Source organism: Arachis stenosperma, chromosome 2 (assembly GCF_014773155.1).
Source record: "Arachis stenosperma cultivar V10309 chromosome 2, arast.V10309.gnm1.PFL2, whole genome shotgun sequence".
NCBI classification, from domain to species: Eukaryota; Viridiplantae; Streptophyta; class Magnoliopsida; order Fabales; family Fabaceae; genus Arachis; species Arachis stenosperma.
In genome coordinates this window covers 100,473,994-100,499,161 of record NC_080378.1, presented here as the reverse complement: position 1 = coordinate 100,499,161, position 25,168 = coordinate 100,473,994, and the positions used below count along the sequence as shown (strand labels likewise).

The following is a 25,168-nucleotide window of genomic DNA, read 5'->3' as shown; positions in this document are numbered from 1 at the left end:
TTAATTTTTTTATTTGTTCTAATCTTGGAAATTTTTCGATGGTTGTGCGGTCGTTAATATTGTTAACCCTAATCGTACTAATTACTTTATTTCCTACGTTCAATATATATGAAGCAAACACAAAAAACTTCCATAATTTTTCATCCTATAACTTTGTTCTAAGAGTTCAAGTCTTTATCCTACACATATAATTATTCACAAATTAAATATTTTTTTAATTTATAAATCTTTTTCAATTATATTAATTTATTAGTTTTAATTTCAATTAATATTTAATAACAATAATAAATACAACAAATTACAATATATACCAATTTATAGACAAATAGATTTATTGACTCCAATCTATAAAAAAAAAATAGTAGAAATAGTAACCAACTCTTCTAATTCACTCCAAAATCTGCAAAATACGTCATAGTTATAGGAGAAATCCTAAAGAGATGTTTCGACTAGGAAAAGGGCGAATGTTTAGTGAGAGAATAGAAGGAAAAGAATGATGGTGGAAACGATGCTTTACAAAAAAAAAACGTTTAAAATGGCATTTATATTACGACGATTTTAAAGAACCGCTCTGATATCTAGATATTATGACTTTTTAAAATTATCATTTTTAGTAATAATAGCGATTTAAACCGCCGTAAATACAAAAAAAAATACCGTTCTAACCAAAATTTTTTATAGCGTTGAGAGAGGGTTTAACGTTTATTTTTCTTTTGTCACTTAGAGGGTGTTCCTGATAAATTATTGTAAAGCATGAAAAAAAAAGGTTTCTGAAGAGACAATTTAGCAGAGTGTTTTAGAAAAAGGTTTTGGAGAGAATATAGAAAAAGTGAACGGAGAATGTGAGCTTTTTAAATTTACTTTTATTCATGAGTTTAAAATAAATAAAGATGAAGAGTTGGAAAGCTTAGACTAATATATTTTTATCATTTTACCGTTTATTAAAATATTAGAGATAGGATTAGTAATATGGTGATTTAGGAATAAAAAGATTAATTAAGTTAAAATATTATAAAACATCCCAATTCGGAAGGAACTTGAAAATGAGAGAGAGTTGAAGAATTTTGAAGAGTTATCAGAAACAAATTTATAACAAATTCATAAATAGCGAGGTTTAATTTTTCAAAATTCACTTTTCTCTTTTCTAGGATTAGACTGGTGAACACACCCATAAAAAGTACAATTAATTCTTCTATTATTATTATTATTATTATTATTATTATTATTATTATTATTATTATTATTATTATTATTATTATTATTATTATTATTATTGTTATTTTCACTTTAAGTATATCTTTACATTACTACGTACTCCGCAATATAACTTTTGAATCAAGTTAAATACATTAACCTAAATATGGTGACAGCGATAGAAATAACAAGTAAATAGTGAAATGGATGATAATAATAGGTAAAGATGAGATAAAATACTAATTCTTGAATAGATAATTATTAGTCGTGTTAAATACATTATATTAATAATTTAATCTACAGAATATAGGACCTTTTTGTAATATTAATTTTTTTTTTTGTTATGTTTGTTTTAGTGTGATAGGAACAGAGATATAACTATTTAATCCACAGAATATAACTATTTATATTGCTTCTTCCTTTCAGTTTAAATTTTTGGAATGAGTGATATTATGATAGATACATGGACGAAATTGCTACATTTTTCTTAGCTTTGACTAATGCAAATAAATTTATTATTCTTTTGATTTCATGTCCTTTTAGTTTGATGGTCATATCAGATCAGTTGTTGATTTCCTTGAATCTTAGTTTAAGGTTTGATTCTTCAGGAGAAAATTGAGTAAAGTTCACAATGTTTCGACCTAAAATAACCAATAACTTGTACTAGCGCAAAAATTAAGCAAAAACACTCAATCTTTTATTCTGGAAAAAAAAATTAAAAAATATAATTCCTTTATCTTCTCTACAGTGAATTTAAAGATAAAATGCGCAATTTGAATGCTCCAAATTATAGGTGACGTGCATAAAGAGGGTTGACTTTAAATCATTCTTTGATTATATATTGAATAGTGTGTGATGCTGAACAAGATGGATTGAATTATATAAAACTATATTTAATTAATTTGAGCAAATTCTATAGCTTATATAGAAATATTCTTATAAAAGAATATGACATTTAATTTAATTTGTCAAATTTTACAGCCATAATATTAGAAATGATCTTTTAAAGGAACTTTTCATTAAAGACATTGGGTTAAGTAAATTTGTGATTGCTTAACTTTAGGCATACACTATCATAATGCGAGGGTTGAGTCATGTTCTAATGTTCTAGGACCTTGTGGCATGGGGTTCTCACGTGGTTATTATTATTATGAATGTGTTTGCATTGTGTGAGGAAGAGGATAAGAGAGAACAAAGGGTAACGAAAGTTTATGTTAGGGAAGCAATGGATCGTCCCTATTTGCACGCCGAAAAAGGGGCTGCAATATCTTGTTACATGCTTGACATGACATATGGTTTCCATTATAAATTATTGAATAAACTACAGAAAAATAGTATCCGAAAATTTGAATCACTAATAAAACGAATTTCAAATTGATACAAATGATAAATAAATTTTTAAAAAATTTAAAAACATAACAAAAAAATTACATATTAAATATTCCTATCTATGAATCTAAATTTTCAGTCATACTATATGCACAAATAATTTTAATAACTAAGTTTAATTAAATTATGACAAATTCAACAAATAAAAATGTGTATGTCTGTAATTTTTTATTTCTGTACTTCTTTAGCACAAAATTTTATTATAAAGCAGCCAATTTTTTTACAGGACACATAAATTTTTATACACAACAAAAAAAATTACACATAGCACATAAATTTATATATATAGCATAAAAGTTTTGTATATAATACAAAATTTATTAATATGATACAAAAATTTTTATAATGTGCACCAAAATTTTTATATTATGTATCAAAATTTTTATGCTTAATTTCTTTACTTTTTTACTAAACAGATATAAGAAAATAAGAAGATGACAATAAAAGAGAATAAAAAAAGAGGAGAAAAAAATTAAATAAGAAGAAAAAGTACGACGGTAATGAGACGACATTAAAAAAATAAGTATGTAAAAAAGATGATAATAAAGTAGCGACAAACTGCATGTACAAAGAAAAAATGCGCTATAATTTAGTTAAAGACTTAGTTCAAAAAACGTTTAGACACATTTATTAATAAAGTTTTGGAATAAATAATTATTTTAACAGGATATTAAAAATTATATAAGAAAATTTAAAATTCAATTCTCGATGACTCCAAAAAAATTCACTAAGACAAACAAATAAAAAACAAAAAGAAGTCTATACAAACTTTACATAAAAATCCGAAACAAAATTTTGTCTAAAAGACATGTTAAATATAATAATTAATTTATGCCTCTATCTATAAACTTTTAGAATAAATAATTTTATGACACAATTATAAATATTAATTTTTGCAAATATATATTATTTTGTTTTTTAAAATACTCATTACTTTTGACAATAATTACTAATTTTTTTTTTGTCATTTGAAATACGTACAGTTCATTCATAAGAATGAAAAATCAAATTTTTTATGTTTGATTAAAATATCTAATGGTAAAACAATTTTCTAGTGGTTAAAACTCTATATTATATTTATAAATATAGAATTTTACCCATCAAATTAAATTTGGAGATTGAATAAAAGCTTATCAATTCAGGTGTGAACTAAAACTTAGCTTGTTCACAAAAGATAGATTTTTGAATATTTTACCTTAAGAGTTTCTTTTCAAGGAAGATTTGTAGGTCAAAGGATCTTCACTTAGCTAGGTTATTATCTTGTTGCCATGTGGGTCATCTAGCCCACTACTATTGCACCCTTTCCTTATGTGAATATTTTTTTTCCTTCCCTCTATCATTCAAAATTATTAAGGCATTTGTGCCCCCCTACAATTTGTCCTCTTTCCACCATGTTACATCAATTTTCAGGTCTCATGTTCTCATTTGAGTTTGACCAGGTTCAATGAGCCCATCATTTTATTTATTTTTCCCTTCTAAAAAAAAATCTTTCTTATTCTTCCTTGGCTTATTGATAAATAATTTTTAACATGGATTTTAACTTTGGCTCAAATATTTGCATCCAATTTTAATGTTTAAAAATTTTTTTCAAACCTTTAAAAGTGGATTTAATATTATCTCACTATTATTCAATTTTGATGGAATTAACTATGAGGACAACAATAAATGTATTTTAAAAATAAAAAATACTATATATATATATATATATATATATATATATATATATATATATATATATATATATATATATAATCAGCTACCAAATTAGATATTACGTATATAATATTTAACTTTTTTAAATGTGTATTTTTATATTATAATATATATTCTATATGTATCACTAATTTTTTATATTTCTAACATTATTGTTTAAAAAAATTTAAAATAAAAATGAACTAAAAAATTATTCAAAAAAATATTAAAACTTAACTAAACATTTAAGATAAAAAAATATTTTATTCTATAATATAGTACTAATTTTTAAGATGCAATATAAATTATTTGTAACGTGTTTAGTTTTAGGAATTTGAAGGTCAGGTAGCCCTGAGACTAATTTTTTTATATGAAAAAAGTATTAGTATTTTTATTAGAAATGAGATTATTAGGTGTAATTATAGATGACTGGATTTTGTAGGTGAAAAGTCAATAAATAGAGAAGCGTGTTGTAACAAGTGGGAGCGTGTTACAATAAGTAGGGAGGTGTATTGAACACGTGGCAATATCTCAACTAACACGTAAAAAGACGTGTTTTAACACGTGGTAACATCCCAACCAACAGGTATAAAATGTGTTAAAACATGTAGGAGAGTGTATTGAATATTTTCACAATAATATAATACACTTCAAATATCAATATTTAAACAAAACACTATCTCCGGTTCCATATTAAAAATAATTCCTGTAGCCCTGATGATTAATAATGATAATAATAATAGTAATAATCGTGTTAAACAATTAAAAGTTGATCACAATCTCCCTCATATCTCTCACTAATGATTTGAGTAAACCAAGAGAGTTCTCAATAAAGTGCACATGCATAACGTTCAGTGTTAACAGAAAACTGTCACAAATGTGATTCACTAACACCTAGGAACCGTTGGAGTCAGAGATCCATGAATATATCTGATGTACTTGCAACAAGCATGTGCTCTGTTCTACGTAATCAATATTTTTTTTTTTTAATAAAAAACATCACTGCTACTTTTAATTTAATTTTCGATCTTTAATTATGCCAACTTGCATTATACTTAAAGCTTTACTTGATTGAGATTATTCCAAAATTTAATCAATAAAATATCTATGCTAACAGCCTAGCAAAGCCAATTATAAGCTTGTGATTAACCTGGGACGTTGAATAATAAGTAATAACCTAATGATTTGGTAGTGGACAAAATTTTCAATATGAAAATAAGTTTAGATATATATTAATAATTAATAATTAATAACTAAATATATAGAGTGTGTGAACAATCATGGGCAATAATTGGTGGACTACTATAATTATTAACATATTCATTGATATTGACTAATGTGATGATCATAGTGACTTACTAGTGTAATTGCCATGCATATACCTCCACATGAAGCTTTTTACTTCTTCACATAGAACAATTTTAGTTGATGATAAATAATCTCATGTTTGTACAAGTTGTAATTATACTTTGATTTGTGCAAATCCTAATATTTATAGTTTTGTAATCATATAGGCTAGGTTGTTAGCCATGTGGGCATGTTTATATGTAAAACATTCTAAAGAACAAAGAGGTCCACTACCGCAGAGGCGGAGAGTAGCGGCAGGGGGTTGGCAGCCGTTACCATAATCGCCGCTAATCAAGAAGGATCCTGGCAGAGATGTGTGGCGGTCAGGTAAAAGCCACAAAACTCCCCTGGATAGCGGCTGGGGAGTGAACACCGCTGCTAAATTAGGAAGTATATCTTCGGGCTTACTCATTTCACTTCCTGGTGCGAACAAAGCGGGAGAAGAGGCGCCAAACAAAACCACCCCACCCGGCGACTTCTTCAATAAACGCCACTAGGTGAGTTTCAAATCAGTGTTTCAATTCCACTTTTATTTTACAACTCGAAATTACTTCCCTCCAATTCTGCAGAAACCCGCGAGTTGAGTTTGGTAGCGCGCCAACCAAGAGCGGGAGCACAGCCGAGAAATATCAAGGAAGAACCCACCCAGGTGAGGATTTTATCATGATTCAACTTGTCAATTCCCCCTTTTCATGTTACAACCATTAATCGAGAACCCCAATTTTGCAGAAACCCCCAATTTTTCAAGCTTTCCCCTATCATCCACAATTCCTGAAGCTCATACCCTCCCCTGTCGAGTTGCGCAGCTGCCTTCGCGACCAGTCCCCTGGCACTGGTTAGTCCTGACACTCTGATCTTTTCTTATTGATTTCTTTGTTGGTTAGAATTTTGTAAAAATATTTATCTATATCTGTCTTTAACTGGGGTTAATTGCCGCTGTTCATAGACTGGAATTTGAAGGTACCCCTTTTTTTGATTTAATGGGTGCTCTGTATTGAAAGTGATAGTTAGAGTATAAGGCTTTAACAAAGGCTCATTATCAATGTTAGAGGGTTGAGTTTCTTTGGTTTGCATCTCTCTTGCATCTACTTCCTGTTTTTTTAATTACCCAAGAATGTGTTTCTTTGGTTTGCATCTCCCTTGCACAGGAGAAATTGAGAAACTTTGCACGCACTAATCTGAAAAATTTGTTTGTTGATAAATTTATCATGTAAAGTACAAGACATTAGTAACTGCTGTTTCATAGCTGTTTGTGTTCTTTGCCGCTTCCCATTGGTTCAGCTCTGTTATCATTTTTCCTTGTTTTTTATGACAAAAGCTTGATATTTATCATCTGTGTATTGTTTATAATAGTATTCTGAGTCAGGTTGGTTGTTGTGTGTTGGGGTGTGTGTTTGCACAGTTGGGCTTGTTGGTTTTGGCTTAGTTTCCTTTATCTTCATTATGATTCTTCTATTCTCGTCTCCCAAATCTGTCATTTTCATGCCTATTTGAGTGTTTTAAAAAAGTAACTTTTGTCTTTATTTTCATTCTATTTTTTACTTCTTTGTTTTACAACACTTGAGTTGTACATTGTATCCTCTTTCAATTTCATACTTTTTTATTTAAATGCTTTGCTTCCTTTTGATGTTTTGGTGATACATTGCATGTAGATCTGGGATTTTAGTTTTCATATTCAGACATGGGGTGCTTAAAGTTTGTGTCTTTCCCCTATTCTTCAAATGAGCTAGTTTTTCACTTTCCACATGTGTAGAGAGTAATGGCTAAAACTTGAAAGGGACCATTGCCACTTCATTGAGCTTCACTTAAGTTATACTATTCTCAGGGAAAAAAATAAAATAAAATGATAAAATAAAAGGAGCACACTTTAATCCTGAACATTAATGAGTTTGGAATTATGGTTGTTAGCAATTCTGTACAGCATAGCACACTCAATCATTTCTAGTTATAATATGCTTTCGTTGACCGCATCATGGGCTTAGAAGATTACATTAAGTGGGATGCTAATGTAGCTGTCATTGTAGTTTATTGATGGTCCATGGAGGGCTCAAGTGCTCCTTGGTGCTACGGAGAAAAAGGGAGGACTTGTCATTAAAGAAAATTTTGAAAAAAGGTGGAAGATAGTTTTCCGTTAATGATAGTTTACTTATTATGTTGGTGCAAGGTTTTATTATGTTTAGTGTGTTCCATTTATTTCTATTTTGTTTGGTGGTAGTGGAGTTAGTTTACATGGAGTTTCTTTGAAGGAATTATATGTAGCTTTGTTTGTTTGTTGGGTTTTTTATTTTCTGTTGAATACCATTGTCATTTGCTGCAAAGTGCAATCAAAACCGTCTCTTTCATTCTTATAAATCAAAATCCTTATTGGCTTTATTTCTTTCTCAGATTACTATTGCCTCCCTATCGACTTTGATTCTTATAAACCAAATTGCATTGCATGTGTAAAAAACACTACTTTTTGTTCAGTTCTTCACATCACGTTCCCATTTTGGTTCATGCAATCTTGCTCTCTTAGCCTGCCTATATTCATTGATCACTCATTATTAATTCAAATCAGCATTACTACGGCCTGAAGCAAATCTAATTATAACATGCTTAACTAATGAGAGAGATTACTTTTTACCATTTACGAACTGTTTAGGAACAAAAAATATACAAAAATCTCCAATATCTAATTTTGAATCACAATGCCGAGGTGTTAATGACGTGTTGCTTACTAATTCTTGTGCTGCTGTCATTGTGGTGTTATTCTTCTCCTCACCAATTTGGTTCATTTCAAGATAATAGCTGCTGTTATTATGCTACTATGCTTACCGTGACAATGGACTGATTGGTCATGATTCTCTTGATGTCATTCATGCTTATCTAATACTGAATTGGTATTTGCATTTTTCAGTCCATTATTTTTTTTGACTTACTCTTCCTGAGCTATTTTTTTATTCTTATTTTATGTTCTTTTTCAGTCCCTAACTAATGCATTTTTAATTATGACATTGCTAGCTTTTTGTATGCATCATCATCATCGTGTTCACTTTAATTTTGCAATTTATTTCAATATAATTAAGCCATATTATTGCGGGGCAAACACATTTTCTGCGAGGAGTGTGTGTTAGAATGGTTGGTTCATGCTTATATTCCTTATTTAGATATTCTGTTGTTTTTTAGCGTTAATTTATAGCCTTTTTTTTGTTAGTCTTGTTAATAGTTGCTTTAATAGTTGCTGATCTAGTTATTTGTGTTAGGGAAATTATCCTGGTCATTTCGACGCTGAATGCTCCCATTTTAGTATCTTTATGCTTATTATACTATTGCTTATTTGCTATTGCTATTAGACTACTTCTTATGGTGCTGATTTCTTATCTATGGTGTTCATATATTAAGTGCACAACTATGCTTCTGCTGCCATTATGGTTTTACACTTCTCTTAACCAATTTTTTGTGCAATTCATGCTAAGTCATGCTGTTTGGTTGCTACCATACTTACTATGACACTGGACTAATTGGTCATGATTCTCTTGATGTCATTCATGCTACTCTAGTCCTAAATTGCTGTTTGATTTTTTCAGACCCTTTTCTTGTGTGTCACTCTTTCTGAGCTGCTCGTGTTGTTATTATTTTTTTATGTTCTTTTTCGCTGAACCAATTATTTGTACCTCTATGGTAGACGACAAGATAGAGAAACTATACTCAAATATTTTGCATAAACATACCTACGAAATTTATGTCTACAATTTCAAGATTTTATTCTCTATCCATTAGGACTGTTTAGTTATATTTATTTTTTATTATTTTTTACATCTAACTTTCAGTCCTATTTTCTTTTTCTTTTTTTAAGGAAGCTTTTATTTTCTTTTCACTTTTTGGACTTGGAACCAGCAATTCTTTCACCCAATAATTATTTAGAAAGCACAGAATTTTGCAATGAGTAAGCCTCCTCCCCAATACCTATCGTGTGCTACATGTTACCTGGGAAGCAAGTAACTTTTATAAATTTATTTCCGTTTTGAGTTATTCCGTCGCTCTTTACATGGTTTTACTTGTAATATATTATCAAGTTTATTACGTATGGCACTCTCCCATCTCATAATTGTGATAAACTGTTGTTGGTTCTCTTGACACACTCCCCATTTTTTCCTTTATTTTATTACAAGTGCTATGTATTTTGATACTATTTTTTTATTTATTTCTGCTATTTCATTCATTTAGACATTAATAAGAGTTGGATTACAAAGCCTAGAGGGAGTGTAGAATATAAGGATGGTCTAAATAGATTCCTTGATTTCGCATTTGCCAATGCATCATCCGATGGGATGATACATTGCCCATGCCCTTTGTGTGGGTTCCGGTGCTACCAAACTAGAGAGGATGCGTACGATCACCTTCTGATGAAACCCTTTCCCCCTAACTATACCTTTTGGTTACATCACGGTGAGAAGATCGTAGACGAGGGATCCAGCGCTAGGGAAGAACTAGAACCTAATGTAAATTTAGGAGATCAAATGCGGGACATGGTCCAGGACGCATTCAACTTCACGGGACTGCAAAGTGACGATGAAGACTCGATGAATGGGCATGTCGGAGACGTTGCGGAGGGGTTGCCATACTTATCTGATGAACCTAGCTGCGAGGCTCGTGCCTTTCACGACTTGCTTGAGGACGGCGAGCAGGCATTATATCCGGGATGCTCAAAATTCTCGAAGCTATCTTTCTTGGTTAGGCTGTACCATATAAAGTGCATGTGCGGAGTGAGCAACAAGGCTTTCGGATTGATTCTAGAGCTACTGGGGGATGCCTTTGAGCATGCAAGGATTCCGAAGACCTTGCACGATGCCAAGAGGATCATAAGGAAGCTCGGCATTGGGTATAAGAAGATAGATGCATGTCCAAATGACTGCATGCTATACCAGGGTACAGACCAAGACTTGTCTAGATGCAAACGGTGTGGGGCATCCAGGTGGAAGCAAAAGACCAGGAAGAATTCTTTAGTCAGAATCAACACCGTTGTCAAGAAGAATGGGAAACCTCTACCGGCGAAGATTCTCCGTTACTTTCCTCTAATTCCACGGTTGCAGCGATTATTCATGTCCAGCAAGACATCCGTTGACATGTTGTGGCACAAGAGAGGAACCAACTCTGACGGTTTCTTGAGGCATCCCAGGGACGGCTGGTGGACGAAATTGTGTTCCTTAATTAATGGCTCCTTGGCATGTGCCAAAGAGAACTAATTTAACTAACTGATTACTTGCTCAGAGCACAATTCCGTTCAACTGACCAGCAAGTGTACTGGGTCGTCCAAGTAATACCTTACGTGAGTAAGGGTCGAATCCACAGAGATTATTGGTTTGAAACAATCAATATTTATTTTATTAATCTTAGTTAGGATGTCAACAAGGATTAATTTGGATTAAAAGTGAAATTACTGGATTTCATAAAAGAGGGAACAATGTTACTTTGATTTGCAGCACTGGAGAATATGTTGGAGTTTTGGAGATGCTTTGTCCTTTGAATTTCTACTCTTCCTTGAAATCCTCTTCTCACACGCAGGTTCCTTCCATGGCAAGCTCTATGTAGGGTGTCACCGTTGTCAATGGCTACTTCCCATCCTCGCAGTGAAAGCTATGCACGCACTCTGTCACAGTACGGCCAATCACCGGTTGGTTCCCGCTCCTACTGGAATAGAATCCCTCTTTTGCGTCTGTCACTAACGCCCAGCAGGTTAAAGTCTGAAGCACGTCACAGTCATTCAATCCCGGAATCCTACTCGGAATACCACAGACAAGGTTTAGACTTTCCGGATTCTCATGAATGCCGCCATCAATCCAGCTTATACCACGAAGATTCTGATTAGGGAAGCTAAGAGACATTCATTCAATCTGATGTAGAACGGAGGTGGTTGTCAGGCACACGTTCATGGATTGAGGAAGGTGATGAGTGTCACGGATCATCACCTTCTCCACAGTTAAGCGCGAATAAACATCTTAGATAAGAACAAGCGTGTTTGAATGGAAAACAAAGGAATTGTATTAAATCATCGAGACGCTGCAGAGCTCCTCACCCCCAACAATGGAGTTTAGAGACTCATGCCGTCACAAAGTATGTAATTCAGATCTGAAAATAGCATGAGGTACCAGATAAGTCTGTAAAAGTTGTTTAAATAGTAAACTAGTAACCTAGGTTTACAGAAAGTGAATAAACTAAGATAATTGGTGCAGAAATCCACTTCTGGGGCCCACTTGGTGTGTGCTGGGGCTGAGACTAATGCTTTCCACGTGTGGAGGCCTTTCTTGGCGTCAAACTCCAGGTTTTGACGTGTTTTGGGCGTTCAACTCCGGATCATGACGTTTTTCTGGCGTTTAACTCCAGACAGCAGCATGTACTTGGCGTTCAACGCCAAGTTACGTCGTCTATCCTTGCGCAAAGTATGGACTATTATATTGCTGGAAAGCCCTGGATGTCTAATTTCCAACGCCGTTGAGAGCGCGCCAATTGGACTCCTGTAGCTCCAGAAAATCCATTTCGAGTGCAGGGAGGTCAGGATCCAACAGCATCAGCAGTCCTTTTTCAGCCTAAGTCAGATTTTTGCTCAACTCCCTCAATTTCAGCCAGAAAATACCTGAAATCACAGAAAAATACACACACTCATAGTAAAGTCCAGAAATATGATTTTTGCCTAAAAACTAATATTATTTTACTAAAAACTAACTGAAACATGCTAAAATCTACATGAAATTACCCCCAAAAAGCGTACAAAATATCCGCTCATCACAACACCAAACTTAAACTGTTGCTTGTCCTCAAGCAACTAGATGAATAAAATAGGTTCTAACAGAAATTAAGAAGTAATATATTTTAGAGTTTTAAATGAAGCTCAGATTCTTATTAGATGAGCGGGGCTTGTAGCTTTTTGTCTCTGAACAGTTTTGGCATCTCCCTGTATCTTTAGAATTTCAGAATAATTGGCATCCTTAAGAACTCAGAATTCAGATAGTATTATTGACTCTCCTAGTATAGTATGTTGATTCTTGAACACAGCTACTTATGAGTCTTGGCCGTGGCCCTAAGCACTTTGTCTTCCAGTATTACCACCGGATACATAAATGCCACAGACACATAACTGGGTGAACCTTTTCAGATTGTGACTCAGCTTTGCTAGAGTCCCCAGTCAGTGGTGTCCAGAGCTCTTAAGCACACTCTTTTGCTTTGGATCACGACTTTAACCACTCAGTCTCAAGCTTTTCACTCGGACCTTCATGACACAAGCACATGGTTAGGGACAGCTTGATTTAGCCGCTTAGGCCTGGATTTTAATTTCCTTAGGCCCTCCTATCCATTGATGCTCAAAGCCTTGGATCCCTTTTTACCCTTGCCTTTTGGTTTTAAGGGCTATTGGCTTTTTCTACTGCTCCTTCTCTTTTTTTTTTCTTTTTTTTTTTCTATTTTTTTTCGCCATTTTTTTTTTCGCAAGCTTTCTTTTTCACTGCTTTTTCTTGCTTCAAGAATCAATTTCATGATTTTTCAGATCATCCATAATATTTTTCGTGTTCCTCATCCTTTCAGGAGCTAATATTCATCAAATTCAAAGTACAATTTATGCACTGTTTAAGCATTCATTCAGAGAACAACAAGTATTGCCACCACATATAATTAATTATAGTCTTTATTACTAAGAACTCAAAAAAATATAAATTACTTCTTTATTCTAAAAAAAAAAAAATTTACTACTTTATTCATGCCTGATGATGATGAGAAAAATAAATTATAGCTTAATTGGAAATAAAATCAAAATAGATATGCTAAGTACTACTACTCCTATATAACTTTTAAGGTAAAATCTTATAATAATACTATCACAGAGTTAAAGCTGGAATTAGAACTTAGCAACCTGTATTTTGGGAAGTGGATGTTCCTTTAGTCTGTGGGATGCCTTCAAGAATTAATTTCTGATGCTTCAGCTCCCTTAAGTTCACATCCTTGCTCTTCCTGTTCTCTTAGGTGCCATGATCTTAATGAGTTTTAGCTCAGTGATCATGGCAAATCACACCAAACTTAGAGGTTTGCTTGTCCTCAAGCAAAAGAAAGGAAAGGAGAGGAGAAGAAGGAAAGGCATTTTCACATAAAGATAAGATGAGTTAAAAGATATGAGAAGAAATTAAAAATATTTGAAAAAGAATTGGATTAGAAAAAGATATAATTTAAAAAAAAGAAAAGATATGAATCAAAATTTAAAAGATAGAATTGAATTTTAATTTTGAAAAGGATTTTTAAAAGGAGTTAAAGATGTGTTGGAAACAAATTTGAAAAGATGATGGATTGAATTGGAAAGCCATTTATTCTTTTGGGTTAAGATAAATCAAAAAAAAAAAAAATTTGCAATCATTGGATTTTAGAAATTAGGATAAACTTTTTGGAATTGAAAGTGATAATTTAAAATATGTTTATGCAAGAAATCATGAATTGAAACATAAAAATTTTGAAAAATTGCAAAGAAAAACGAAATTGTACCTCCTCCCACCATCCTGGCGTTAAACGCCCACATGGTGCATGGTTTGGGCGTTTAACGCCCACATGTTGCTTCTCCTGGGCGTTCAACGCCCATGTGATGCTTCTTCCTGGCGTTGAACGCCAGGAGGTCCTTCTTTACTGGGCGTTTTTCTAAACGCCCAGAATGCTAGCAGATTGGCGTTAAACGCCCAGAAGGTGCATCTTTCTGGCGTTTAACGCCCAGAAGATGCTTCTTCTTGGCGTTTAACGCCCAGAAGGCTACCCTTACTGGCGTTGAACGCCAGTGGGTGCTTCTTTGGGTGTTTAACGCCAAAGTATTTCTTACTGGCTTTTTCATGCCAGTAAGCTTCCAAATTTCCCTGTAACTCTGTGACTTTAACCAATTGCTATTTCACCTTTTGAAGATACTTGGACTCAAACCTGTAAAGAAATAATTAATTAATTAATACGAATAAAATTAAATTTTGTGATTGGCTGGGTTGCCTCCCAGCAAGCGCTTCTTTAATGTCTTTTAGCTGGACTGAGTTTTAATCAAGTCTCAGTTTTGAGCATTCTTGCTCAAAATTGCCTTCAAGATAATGTTTGACTCTTTGTCCATTAACAATGAACTTTTTGTTAGAGTCCTTATCCTGAAGCTCTATGTATCCATATGGTGACACGTTTGTAATGACATATGGACCTCTCCACCGGGATTTTAATTCCCCAGGGAATAATTTGAGCCTAGAATTGAATAGCGGAACTTTTTGCCCTGGATCAAAGACTCTGGATGACAATTTCTTATCATGCCATCTTTTCGCTTTCTCTTTGTAAATCTTTGCATTTTCGAAAGCATTGAGTCTAATTTCCTCTAGCTCTGATTCGAGACTCTCAGCCATATTGACCTATCTTACCAGAGAGTCAATTATATCAACATTCATGCAGTCATTTGGGGTGTCTGGATGTTGCATGGCTTTAACAACATTCAGCTTGAACTCTTCCTCATTGACTCTCAAGGTTACTTCCCCTTTTTGGATATCAATGAGGGTTCGGCCAGTTGCTAGGAAAGGTCTTCCTAGAATGAGAGTTGCATTCTTGTGCTCCTCCATTTCCAGCACCACAAAGTCAGTAGGAAAGGCAAATAGCCCAACCTTGACTATCATGTCCTCAATCACGCCTGATGGGTATTTAATGGAGCCATCAGCAAGTTGAAGACATATCCTGGTTGGTTTGATTTCTTCAGTTAAACCAAGCTTTCTGATAGTAGATGCAGGTATTAGGTTGATACTTGCCCCAAGGTCACATAAAGCTTGCTTGTTGCAATTACCTCCTAATGTGCATGGTATCATAAAGCTCCCAGGATCTTTAAGCTTCTCAGGTAAGCTTTTCAGAATGACTGCACTGCATTCTTCAGTGAGGTAGACCTTTTCAGTTTCCCTCCAATCCTTCTTATGACTTAAGATTTCTTTCATGAACTTAGCATAAGAGGGTATTTGCTCAAGTGCTTCTGCAAACGGAATCTTTATTTCAAGAGTCCTGAGATAGTCTGCAAAGCGGGCAAATTGCTTATCCTGTTCCGCTTGACGGAGTTTTTGAGGATAAGGCATTTGGCTTTGTATTCCTCAACCTTAGTTGCTGCAGGTTTATTACCTACAGAAGTGGGTTGGGAAGCCTTTTTAGAAGGATTGTTATCAGCACTTGTATGTGACTGATCACCCACTGGCGTTTGAATACCAGAGGTGGAAGCTGGGGTGGCGTTAAACGCCACCTCCTTGCTTGTTATTGGCGTTTGAACGCCAGCTTTGTCCCTTTCTGGGCTCGGACTGTCTTCAGGAGGATTTTGGGTATCCACTTGTTCATTTCTTGGTTTCCTGCTTCTTTGAAGTGAGGTATTTAATATTTTCCCACTTCTTAATTGAACTGCTTGACATTCTTCTGTTATTTGTCTTGACAGTTGTTTTTCTGTCTGCTTTAATTGTACTTCCATGTTCCTGTTAGCCATTCTTGTTTCCTGTAATATTTTCTTGAATTCGGCTAGCTGTTGAGTTAGAAAGTCCAATTGCTGATTGAATTCATTAGCCTGATCCACTGGACTGAGTTCTGCAGTTACTGTTTTAGTTTCTTCTTTCATGAAAGATTCATTGCTTAAGTACAGATGTTGATTTCTGGCAACTGTATCAATAAGCTCTTGAGCCTCTTCAATTGTTTTTCTCATATGTATAGATCCACCAGCTGAGTGGTCTAGAGAAATCTGAGCTTTTTCTGTAAGCCCATAGTAGAAGATGTCTAATTGCACCCACTCTGAAAACATTTCAGAGGGGCATTTTCTTAGCAACTCTCTGTATCTCTCCCAGGCATCATAAAGAGATTCGTTATCTCCTTGTTTGAAGCCTTGGATGCTTAGCCTTAGCTGTGTCATCCTTTTTGGAGGGAAATAGTGATTCAGGAATTTTTCTGACAGCTGTTTCCATGTTTTTATGCTGTTCTTAGGCTGGTTATTTAACCACCTCTTAGCTTGATCTTTTACAGCAAATGGAAACAGTAGTAGTCTGTAGACATCCTGATCTACTTCCTTATCATGTACTGTATCAGCAATTTGCAGAAATTGTGCCAGAAACTCTGTAGGTTCTTCATGTGGAAGACCAGAATACTGGCAGTTTTGCTGCACCATGATAATGAGCTGAGGATTCAGCTCAAAGCTACTAACTCCAATGGAAGGTATACAAATACTACTCCCATATGAAGCAGTAGTGGGGTTAGCATATGACCCCAAAGTCCTCTTGGACTGTTCATTCATATTGTCTTGTCCATTCATACTTACTTCCATAATGGAATACAAGTTGAGAATTTATATGTTAATTTTAAAAAAAATGGAATAAGTAATAACAATATATAAAAAAAAGGAGTTAAAATATATATATATATATATATATATATATTTTTTTTTTTTTTTGAAAATATTTTGTGAAAATATATATTTTTTTTCGAATTAAAAATAAAATAAACGAAATAAATAAAAGAAATTAGAAATATTTTGAAATTGAAATTTGAAAATTTTTTTTTTTTTTTTTTTAAAAGATTTTCGAAAAAAAATAGTTCAAAATTAGTTAGAAAAAAAATAAAAATTTTGAATTTTGAATTTTATGATGAAAGAGAAAAACACACAAAAGACACAAGACTTAAAATTTTTAGATCTAATGCTCCTTATTTTCGAAAATTTTTGGAGGGAAAACACCAAGGAACACCAAACTTAAAAATTTTAAGATCAAGACACAAGAAAAACTCAAGAACACTTTGAGGATTCACAAGAACACCAAGAACACAAGAAAGAACACCAAACTTAAAATTTTTAGAAAACCAAGACAAATTTTCGAAAATTATATTAAAATTAACAAGAAAACACCAAACTTAAAGTTTGGCACAGATTAAACCAAGAAAAATTATTTTTGAAAAAGATTTTCAAAAGAACTGGTGCCCAATTGCCAAGAACATAAGCCAACACTATAACCAACTGAATTAAAAATGTAATGTATTTTAAAGATGTATTATTTTTATGGATAAACTAAATTTTTGAAAACTAATGTTTTGAAAAAGCACAAGAAAAACAAGAAAAGACACAGAACAAGAAAAACTCAAGATCAAATAAGAAAAATAAGCAAGAACAACTTGAAGATCAATGAAGAACAAAGAACACAAGTCGAAAATTTTAAAAGAAAATATGAGATATGCAATTGACACCAAACTTAGAACAAGACACTAAACTCACGAAAATTTAACAATTAATTAAGAAAAATAATATTTTTGAAAAGGAATTTTTTTGAAAATAAACTATCCTATCAAGATTTAATGACTCTATAACAATAAAAAATAAAAATAAAAATAAATTATTCCTAATCTAAGAAATAAAATAAGCCTTCAATTGTCCAAACTCAATAATCCCCGGCAACGGCGCCAAAAACTTGGTGGACGAAATTGTGTTCCTTAATTAATGGCTCCTTGGCATGTGCCAAAGAGAACTAATTTAACTAACTGATTACTTGCTCAGAGCACAATTCCGTTCAACTGACCAGCAAGTGTACTGGGTCGTCCAAGTAATACCTTACGTGAGTAAGGGTCGAATCCACAGAGATTATTGGTTTGAAACAATCAATATTTATTTTATTAATCTTAGTTAGGATGTCAACAAGGATTAATTTGGATTAAAAGTGAAATTACTGGATTTCATAAAAGAGGGAACAATGTTACTTTGATTTGCAGCACTGGAGAATATGTTGGAGTTTTGGAGATGCTTTGTCCTTTGAATTTCTACTCTTCCTTGAAATCCTCTTCTCACACGCAGGTTCCTTCCATGGCAAGCTCTATGTAGGGTGTCACCGTTGTCAATGGCTACTTCCCATCCTCGCAGTGAAAGCTATGCACGCACTCTGTCACAGTACGGCCAATCACCGGTTGGTTCCCGCTCCTACTGGAATAGAATCCCTCTTTTGCGTCTGTCACTAACGCCCAGCAGGTTAAAGTCTGAAGCACGTCACAGTCATTCAATCCCGGAATCCTACTCGGAATACCACAGACAAGGTTTAGACTTTCCGGATTCTCATGAATGCCGCCATCAATCCAGCTTATACCACGAAGATTCTGATTAGGGAAGCTAAGAGACATTCATTCAATCTGATGTAGAACGGAGGTGGTTGTCAGGCACACGTTCATGGATTGAGGAAGGTGATGAGTGTCACGGATCATCACCTTCTCCACAGTTAAGCGCGAATAAACATCTTAGATAAGAACAAGCGTGTTTGAATGGAAAACAAAGGAATTGTATTAAATCATCGAGACGCTGCAGAGCTCCTCACCCCCAACAATGGAGTTTAGAGACTCATGCCGTCACAAAGTATGTAATTCAGATCTGAAAATAGCATGAGGTACCAGATAAGTCTGTAAAAGTTGTTTAAATAGTAAACTAGTAACCTAGGTTTACAGAAAGTGAATAAACTAAGATAATTGGTGCAGAAATCCACTTCTGGGGCCCACTTGGTGTGTGCTGGGGCTGAGACTAATGCTTTCCACGTGTGGAGGCCTTTCTTGGCGTCAAACTCCAGGTTTTGACGTGTTTTGGGCGTTCAACTCCGGATCATGACGTTTTTCTGGCGTTTAACTCCAGACAGCAGCATGTACTTGGCGTTCAACGCCAAGTTACGTCGTCTATCCTTGCGCAAAGTATGGACTATTATATATTGCTGGAAAGCCCTGGATGTCTAATTTCCAACGCCGTTGAGAGCGCGCCAATTGGACTCCTGTAGCTCCAGAAAATCCATTTCGAGTGCAGGGAGGTCAGGATCCAACAGCATCAGCAGTCCTTTTTCAGCCTAAGTCAGATTTTTGCTCAACTCCCTCAATTTCAGCCAGAAAATACCTGAAATCACAGAAAAATACACACACTCATAGTAAAGTCCAGAAATATGATTTTTGCCTAAAAACTAATATTATTTTACTAAAAACTAACTGAAACATGCTAAAATCTACATGAAATTACCCCCAAAAAGCGTACAAAATATCCGCTCATCAACGGCGAAGGTTGGAAAGCATTTGACAGGAGATATACTAACTTTTCTGGCGATCCGCGCAATGTTCCCTTAGCCCTGGCTAGTGATGGCTTCAATCCTTATGGAAACCTCAGTTCAAAATATTCAATATGGCCAGTGATTCTTATACCGTACAACCTACCCCCATGGATTTGCATGAAACAAACCAACTTTATTCTCTCTATGATTATTCCCGGTCCTAAAATGCCTGGCAATGACATAGATGTCTATCTACAGCCCCTGATCGATGAGCTGAAGGAGTTGTGGGCTGGTGTTGATACCTACGACGCGAGTGAGAAGAAAATGTTCAAGATGCGAGCTGCACTGATGTGGACTATCAGTGATTTTCCTGGCTTGGGCAATTTATCTGGCTGGAATACTTACGGCGGGAGAGCTTGCCCCACGTGTAATTTGGATGCCGAGACTATGCGACTCACCTTCAGTCAGAAATGGTGTTATATGGGTCATCGTCGCTTCTTGAATCGCGATCATAAATATAGACAGGACCGGAGTAGATTTGATGGCAAGGTAGATGATAGATCCCCACCTACCAAATTGACTGGTAGGGATGTCTTGAGACAACTGGAGGGTGTTCCTGTCTCACAAGGCAAGGTGCAAGCAGTTGCTGGTAAAAGAAGGCGTGGACAGCAGACTGTGGTGCAAGACGAGTCTCCATGGAAAAAGAGGAGTGTATTCTTTGATTTGCCGTACTGGGAGAACAACGAGTTACGTCACAACCTTGATGTGATGCACATAGAGAAGAATGTATGCGACAACATTGTTTTCACCATGTTGAACGAAAGCGGTAAGTCCAAAGACCACCTAAAAGCTCGAAAAGATCTCCAATTGATGGGCATCCGGCAGGATATGTGGCCAATTGAAGGTGGAAAGTATCCTGCTGCAGTCTTTACCATGCGGAATCCAGAGAAGGATGTCTTTCTTAGGACAATCAAGAATGTGGTCTTTCCAGACGGGTACTCTAGCAACATCTCTCGCTGTGTTGATTTAAAACAGCGCAAGTTATTCGGCTTGAAGAGTCATGACTGCCATATCCTAATGGAACATCTACTTCCAATTGCGTCAAAACACGTGTTGCCCACCCCAGTGTCTGTCGTCGTGGCTGAGTTATCAGCCTTTTTCCGACTAATATGCAGTAAATCCATTGATCCTCAACAACTTCCTCTCCTTCAGGATCGTGTGGTCCATACTTTGTGCCACATGGAGATGATATTTCCACCTTCCTTCTTCACAGTTATGGTTCATCTAACGGTGCATTTGGTCGAGGAGGTCCGTATTGGTGGCCCAGTGCATTACCGATGGATGTACCCAATTGAGAGGTAAAGATCTACTTAAGTTTTCTCGACCTCTATAACTAGGATTGTTGTCACCTATTAATTTATGTTATTTACTCGAAGGTACCTAGGTCGTCTCAAGCAGTACGTGCGTAACAGGGCACAACCAGAAGGATCAATTGCAGAGGGCTACTTATCCGAGGAGATTCTCACGTTCTGTTCAAGATACTTAGATAATGTCGAGACTAGGATCAACCGACCGACGCGCGTTGACGACCGACCGAGCGATGCTCCAGAGAGCGAGATTGCCGGCATGTTCCCAGAGGTTGGAAAGTCGGTCGGGGCAGCTTCATATTTTACTCTAACAGCAACCGAACAGCTTCAAGCACATCGTCATGTACTGGTGAATTGCAGTGCTGTAGAGAAATTCTTGGAGTAAGTACAACAACCTAAGTTCTAAAATTATACAGTTAGCCAATTTGGGTATTGATAGAAATGAACTTGAACAAACTTTGTCTATGCACAGTGAGTACAGAGCATTCACAAAGAGAAAACTGCGAGGTAAAACAAGGTCGCAGTCTCACATAGACACTGTTGTGCACAGAGAATTTTCGAACTGGTTCAGGCATAAGGTAATCTATAATATCTCAGGATCCTACAACCCTTTGATGCCTTCTTGTCTCTAATGGTTCAATGTCAGGTCCAATTTGGAAGCACGGATCATTCGAACGAGTTACAGTGGCTCGCCTGCGGTCCCCGTGCTCAGGCCAGTCGCTATCAGGCTTATAACGTCAATGGATTTAAATTCAGGACCATGTCGAGGGAGGAAGGGATGAAAACACAGAATAGTGGGGTCTATGTCACTTCGGATACTAGAAGTTATGCAAGTAAACGGGATGCCAATGTTGCTGTTGGAGGTGTCTCGTATTACGGGAGATTAGTAGACATCATCGAGCTAAATTACAGCGGTCAATTCACTGTAGTATTGTTCAAGTGCCTTTGGGCGGACACTACGTCGGGCAGAGGCATCCGGCAAGACGTTTTGGGCCACACCTGTGTCAATTTTGCCAACCCTATCCACACCGGTGATCGAGAAGACGATGAGCCGTATATCTTGGCATCTGAGGCGCGTCTTGTGTTCTACGTGGAGGATGAGGTAGAGGACGGATGGAGTGTAGTGGTTCATGTGAAGCCAAGAGATTTGTTTGACATGGGCGAAGATTATGAACATTGTGAGGTCGACCTTCATCCACAATCCTGTATGAGTAGCCTCCCTGAATTTGATGTCGAAGGCCTGCGGTTGACGAGAGACGGCGATTTAGAAGAGTCCACCATCGAAAGGGTTGAAGATTGTGAAGAGGCCGCCGAATCCTAAAATGCTATTCTCCATCATGCATGTAGTTCATATTTGAGTAGATTGTATTTTAGTAATATTCTCCGACAATAGGTTGATTTGATTGAGTTATTTTAGATTTTTCAAAACGCATCGTCTCATATAAAGCTCTTTTATTTATCTGGGTTTTGACAACGGTGTTTTCTATCCTTTAAGACTTCCTATAGTCACATTTTTATATTGTATTTGTACATTCTTTCTATTTTTGGTGGATTATCAGGGAAATTGGAGACCAGAGACTTCTTTCTCATTACCAGAAGCCATTGGTTCGCAGAGAAGATGATAGAAGCGTCTCCGTTCTCTTCGTTGGACCACGCAACGTTCTTTGCAAGGCAATTGTGGTTCAAAGAGTCCCGCATACAATCATGGTTGGATGCGTTCTCTGGACAAAGTCACCTTTTTCGAGCCATTAGTTATGCACCTGGTTCAATGATGAAGGTTTGTTTGCCGCTGCACAGTTTAATTTTTTAAACCATTTTCTTATTTGTCAGAAGAAACCATATTCATGTGGTTATTCTAAAATTTTAGGAAATGCTTCATTGGGACCGAAAGTACTGGGCTAAATTTGGGTTTGAGTTTATAACAAGTACGGAAAAGTGGTGCTCACAGGAAATACTTGACGAGGTGAAGGTAAATATTCATGTTTTACCGTCCTTTGCCTTGGCATGATGTGCGCTGGCTCAATTTGGGTTTCATATTCTACTTATTGCTCAATATTTTACTTTTGGAAAATGAAATTTACTTTTTTTTCATAGTTGCAGCACTTATACATTAATTATGCTTGTTTGTGCAGTCACGCTATTTGAGATTCGGTGCTTACATGTCATTTTCTGGTTGACATTATTGTTGAGATGCACAGAAACTTGCTACTTGTGTAGTTGAAGATAAACAATGTTAGTTAACTCAAATAAGTTTCAAGATATATAGGTGTTAAAACTTGAGAAGTGCATAGTGCAATATAAAGAGAGCATTGCCTCATGACACAAGTATAACTTTTTATTAATTGCTATCTTTTCTTTCTCCAATATCCTCTCTACTTACTTATTTCTATCGTAATATGCATATCAAGTTATTATCTGGCATGTCACTTCGTGTACTTGTGGATGGATAAAAAGGAAAATGGGTTTAATGTAATACTATTTGCATAAATCCACCTAACTGTATAATGTTTTAAGCAGAAAGCAAATCCTCAAACCTGCAATGATTGGGTATCAAAAACTTTAAACCCATTATGGTCCTAGTTTAGTGCACTCTTATCGGATATTACTTATGTATTTCTATAGGTTCTAGTGCTGCAATTATAGCTGGGCATAATTTGATTCACTAGAAAAACCATACCTACTCCACATACTGATTTTTAGGTTCAAAAAATCGAACCAAACCAGTTGAGAATAAATGTAGCCCGCAACAATTCAGGAGTCACTTATATCTTGTATCAATTAGAGACCTTAATCTGTGTGCATGAGGCATATTCTTTGTTCTGATTTGAGCAGAAAGAGCACTCCAAAAGATTCATTCTGTTTCTGGTGTTACTGGTGTTCTCTTTATTTGATGCCATAGTCTTCTTGCTATCTAATCTAAAATTCTATCTCAAATAATAAAATGTAATGATTCTACTACTGAGTCACCTGGTTTTTTATGTTTTAGGTTCCGAATCATTTGAATGTTTTTACATTGTCCCAGGTTTTTACAAACAGTATTTCTACATTATTTTTGTGATGTGTTGTGCAGGCACGATATGAAAATACTCTTGTTGTTGAACTGGATATTGCAGCACAAGAGGAATTCAAAAACATAGAACACGGACTTGAACGTCTATGGGAACGTAAGATAGACAACTTTACTTGTTGATGTAATTTGATTATGTTCATACACTAATTCTTGAAATTCTACGCCTATTTTGTGCTATGATGTACCTCTCAGGGTTAACATTTTCCCAGATTCAGGAAGCATCTGAAGCTGCTGGAGAGGTGGTTCCGGATTCAGAGGAGAAAGAGGACGTTGTCCCCTCCGGTGGCTCTGAAGAGGCTGATTCTGCTGCTCAAAATGTTTCGATGCTGTCGTATGACCTCAATAAAACGCCGGAAGAGAATGATTATCCTTATAGTGGAATGTCACCTGAGGAGAAAAAGGCCTGGCACCTAGCTATGTGGGCGACTAGATACTTGAACCCTTGAGGATTTTGCAGTAGTTTAATTGAAGAATTAGGATGTTGATTTATAGGATGTCCAAGACTTGTTTTTTGAAGTTGTCGTGACTATATAATTCAGTAGATTGTTATTAGGGATCGTTACTATGCGGCATTGAAGGTCCTTGGTCTACTGCTTTACGTATTTCTGCACTTTATTGAAAGACTATCGCAAGATTCTGATTGATAAAAAATTCTTGGCACAATGATGAGCGAAATGTTTTGCTATGATATTTTTCGAACAAACTAACAAATAACAATCTATCTTTTTTTTTTTTTACTTTCTTTTGACGTCTGAAAAAAGTATCTAGAAATATGCTAGTAATTATTATTATTATTGTTATTAATAATATTATTAATATTATTATTATTATTATTATTATTGATAGTTATTATTATTTTAATAACTACTCACATTATTATTATATTCACGTCCTTCTTATTTTATTAATTATTAATATTATTTAATATTGGTATTTATTATTGTTATTATTATTATAATTATTATTACTATTATTATTATTATAATTTTTTTTGTTCTCATATATTATTTATTTTTCAACTTAACATTCACAAATATCAACACAAATACATCTCTATCATATATTAGGTATGA

General features: G+C 35.0%; 2 protein-coding genes across 7 annotated transcripts; both read left to right on the top strand.

The window, feature by feature from the left end:
* Positions 1-5,699: 5,699 nt before the first annotated feature.
* On the top strand, positions 5,700-24,780 carry LOC130960751 (uric acid degradation bifunctional protein TTL-like). Of its 6 annotated transcripts, XM_057886210.1 has the most exons (8): positions 5,706-6,119; positions 6,192-6,271; positions 6,352-6,457; positions 9,458-9,547; positions 22,585-22,802; positions 22,893-22,994; positions 24,096-24,189; positions 24,288-24,780. In XM_057886210.1, the coding sequence occupies exons 4-8, from the start codon at positions 9,544-9,546 to the stop codon at positions 24,539-24,541; spliced, it is 672 nt and encodes a 223-aa protein (XP_057742193.1). In that variant the 5' UTR covers positions 5,706-6,119; positions 6,192-6,271; positions 6,352-6,457; positions 9,458-9,543; the 3' UTR covers positions 24,542-24,780. The 6 variants fall into 6 exon arrangements, with proteins under 6 accessions (XP_057742192.1, XP_057742191.1, XP_057742190.1 ...); XM_057886212.1 differs by lacking the exon at positions 9,458-9,547 and having other exon boundaries at positions 5,709-6,119; positions 6,216-6,271; XM_057886211.1 differs by lacking the exon at positions 9,458-9,547 and having other exon boundaries at positions 5,709-6,119.
* On the top strand, positions 17,245-22,577 carry LOC130960750 (uncharacterized). Its single transcript, XM_057886206.1, has 4 exons — positions 17,245-21,016; positions 21,095-21,406; positions 21,498-21,603; positions 21,672-22,577. The coding sequence occupies exons 1-4, from the start codon at positions 19,836-19,838 to the stop codon at positions 22,344-22,346; spliced, it is 2,274 nt and encodes a 757-aa protein (XP_057742189.1). The 5' UTR covers positions 17,245-19,835; the 3' UTR covers positions 22,347-22,577.
* Positions 24,781-25,168: the final 388 nt, after the last annotated feature.

What these genes read in the sequence shown, in the direction of transcription:
- LOC130960750 (XM_057886206.1), top strand. Translation starts at nt 19,836, where the DNA reads ATGAAACAAACCAACTTTATTCTCTCTATGATTATTCCCGGTCCTAAA. An exon ending in TGGATGTACCCAATTGAGAG is followed by an intron (nt 21,017 to 21,094) that starts GTAAAGATCTAC and finishes ATTTACTCGAAG; the next exon opens with GTACCTAGGTCGTCTCAAGC. An exon ending in CGAACTGGTTCAGGCATAAG is followed by an intron (nt 21,604 to 21,671) that starts GTAATCTATAAT and finishes GTTCAATGTCAG; the next exon opens with GTCCAATTTGGAAGCACGGA.
- LOC130960751 (XM_057886209.1), top strand. Translation starts at nt 9,933, where the DNA reads ATGATACATTGCCCATGCCCTTTGTGTGGGTTCCGGTGCTACCAAACT.